Source organism: Lotus japonicus, chromosome 3 (assembly GCF_012489685.1).
Source record: "Lotus japonicus ecotype B-129 chromosome 3, LjGifu_v1.2".
In the NCBI taxonomy this organism is placed as follows: domain Eukaryota; kingdom Viridiplantae; phylum Streptophyta; class Magnoliopsida; order Fabales; family Fabaceae; genus Lotus; species Lotus japonicus.
Genome location: NC_080043.1, coordinates 37,628,947 through 37,631,356, shown reverse-complemented (window position 1 = coordinate 37,631,356; position 2,410 = coordinate 37,628,947). Strand labels below are relative to the sequence as shown.

General features: G+C 40.7%; 1 protein-coding gene across 1 annotated transcript; it reads left to right on the top strand.

Annotated features, from left to right (window-relative positions):
* The first annotated feature begins 977 nt into the window (after window positions 1-977).
* LOC130744086 (uncharacterized) lies at window positions 978-1,475 on the top strand. Its single transcript, XM_057596281.1, has one exon. The coding sequence runs from the start codon at window positions 978-980 to the stop codon at window positions 1,473-1,475; it is 498 nt and encodes a 165-aa protein (XP_057452264.1).
* The last annotated feature ends 935 nt before the right edge of the window (window positions 1,476-2,410 follow it).

The following is a 2,410-nucleotide window of genomic DNA, read 5'->3' as shown; positions in this document are numbered from 1 at the left end:
GAAAAATCTGGACATAAAAGGACTCCTGCTACTACACATATCAAGCTGTCTAAAGACAATCAGGGAGAGGATGTTGATCAAAGATTATATAGAAGCATGATTGGAAGTCTATTGTACCTCACTGCTAGCAGACCTGACATTACCTTTGTTGTTGGTGCTTGTGCAAGATATCAAGCTGCTCCAAAGACCATTCATCTCTTACAAGTGAAAAGAATCATTAAGTACATAAATGGTACTTGTGACTATGGGATTCTTTATACAAATGATACTAACTCTTCTCTTGTAGGGTATGTGATGCAGATTGGGCAGGGAGTGCTGATGATAGAAAGAGTACATCTGGAGGGTGTTTCTTCTTTGGAAACAACTTAATCTCTTGGTTTAGCAAGAAGCAAAACTGCATGTCTTTATCCACAGCTGAAGCTGAATATATAGCTGCTGGAAGCAGTTGTACTCAACTTATTTGGATGAAGCAGATGCTCAAGGAATATGAAGTTGAGCAAGATGTCATGACATTGTACTATGACAATTTGAGTGCTATCAATATTGCCAAGAACCCTATTCAACATAGCAGAACCAAACACATAGATATCAGACATCACTTCATCAGGGAATTAGTGGAGGATAAAATTGTTACTTTGGAACATGTCCCCACAGAGAGACAATCGGCTGACATTTTTACCAAGCCCTTAGATGCTGCTACATTTGACAAATTAAGAGGAAATCTTGGGATTTTCCTCTTCGAAAGAGCATAGCAATTAAAGCCCCTTTTCTGTCTAACGGCTAGTTTCCTTGTAACTACCATTAACTGCCGTTGTGACATCATTGCTTCCTTCTCACTCAACTGCTATATAATCATCACCAATGGCTTCATCACAATCTCACAACAAGTTGCCAATCTTGCTTTAACAAACTCTGTTTCTCATCACATACATTTTTCTCAATTTCTTGTATTTGTCTTTTTGCTTTACCATTTCATCATGTCTTCAAGCAAGAATGAGTCTGTGAAGGGAAAGATAGAGAGAATTGTTGGTGGTGCTAGGGTTATGGGTTTGCACACAAGTTCTTCCACTCAATCCAAGAAGAACTCAAGAACTCCTTCCAAGAAGCACTACAAGTCTCGTGCAACCCCAATGCAAAACCCTGAAGCCCCTGTGCCTGAGGATGTTTCAAACACTTCTGTCTCTGCAAATGATGAAGACGATGTCGCGACATCTTCCCATGGCTCCGATGAGACATTGTCTGATAAGCCTGCCAAGGAATTTTCACTCTCAAAGGATTCTTCCTCTTCATCCAAGAGTTCTGATTCCAAGGCTGCAAACTCAACAGATGTTTTGTCAGAGGAGTCGATGAAGACCCCTCCCATTGTTCATGATGTCTTTGATGATGAAGATTCAGAGGATGTGCCTCTGGCGAGTGTTACTGCCAGAATGCTTAAACGAAGAAGAGCATCTGTTGAAGAAACCCCTGCTGTCTAGAAGAAGAAAGCCAAGATCACTACTGGGTCTTCAAAATCAAGGGCAACCGATGTGTCAAGGAAAGGCAAGCAGAAAGCTGTGGAATCGTCTGGGAAGAAAGCTAAGAAGACTACTGGGAAAAAGCCGAAAGTTTCCAGAATTGATTTGGAGACTGAATCAGATGTTGAAGGCGATGTCCTGGACATCACTGCCTCTGAGAAGAAAATTTTCTCTGGTAAGCGTATTCCCTCAGATGTTCCTAATGTTCCTCTAGATAATGTGTCTATTCATGCTCCAGAAAATGCCTTCAAATGGAAATATGTCTATCAAAGGCGTGTTGCCAAAGAGAGGGAGATTGATTATGATGTGTTAGCCTGCAAAGAGATCATTGCCTTGATTGCAAAAGCAGAGTTGAGGAAGACAGTGATGAACATAGGAAAATGCTATGACAAGCTTGTGAATGAGTTTATTGTCAATATCTCTGATGATGTTAATAATTCTGCCAGTCCTGAATTCAGGAAAGTGTTTGTCAGGGGCAAGTGTGTGAATTTCTCTCCTGCTATCATCAACCAAACTCTTGAAAGATGTGTGGTTGAATTTGTTGAAGAAGAACTCTCTCTGGATACAGTTGATGAGGAATTGACTGCTGGAAGAGTAAATAAGTGGCCTGCTAAGAAGCTTCTGTCAACTGGGGTTCTGAGTGTGAAGTATGCTATTTTGAATAGGATTAGAGTGGTGAATTGGGTTCCCTCTAACCATACTTCTGTTGTTTCTGTTATGCTTGCCAAGCTTATCTATCGCATTGGGACTGAAATTGCTTATGACTTTGGCAACTTTGTGTTTTCCCAAACCTTGAAGCATGCAGAGACATGTGCTGTGAAACTCCCCATCTCTTTTCCTTCTTTACTAACTGCTATCATTCTGAAACAACATCCTAATATCCTCACTGTTGATGA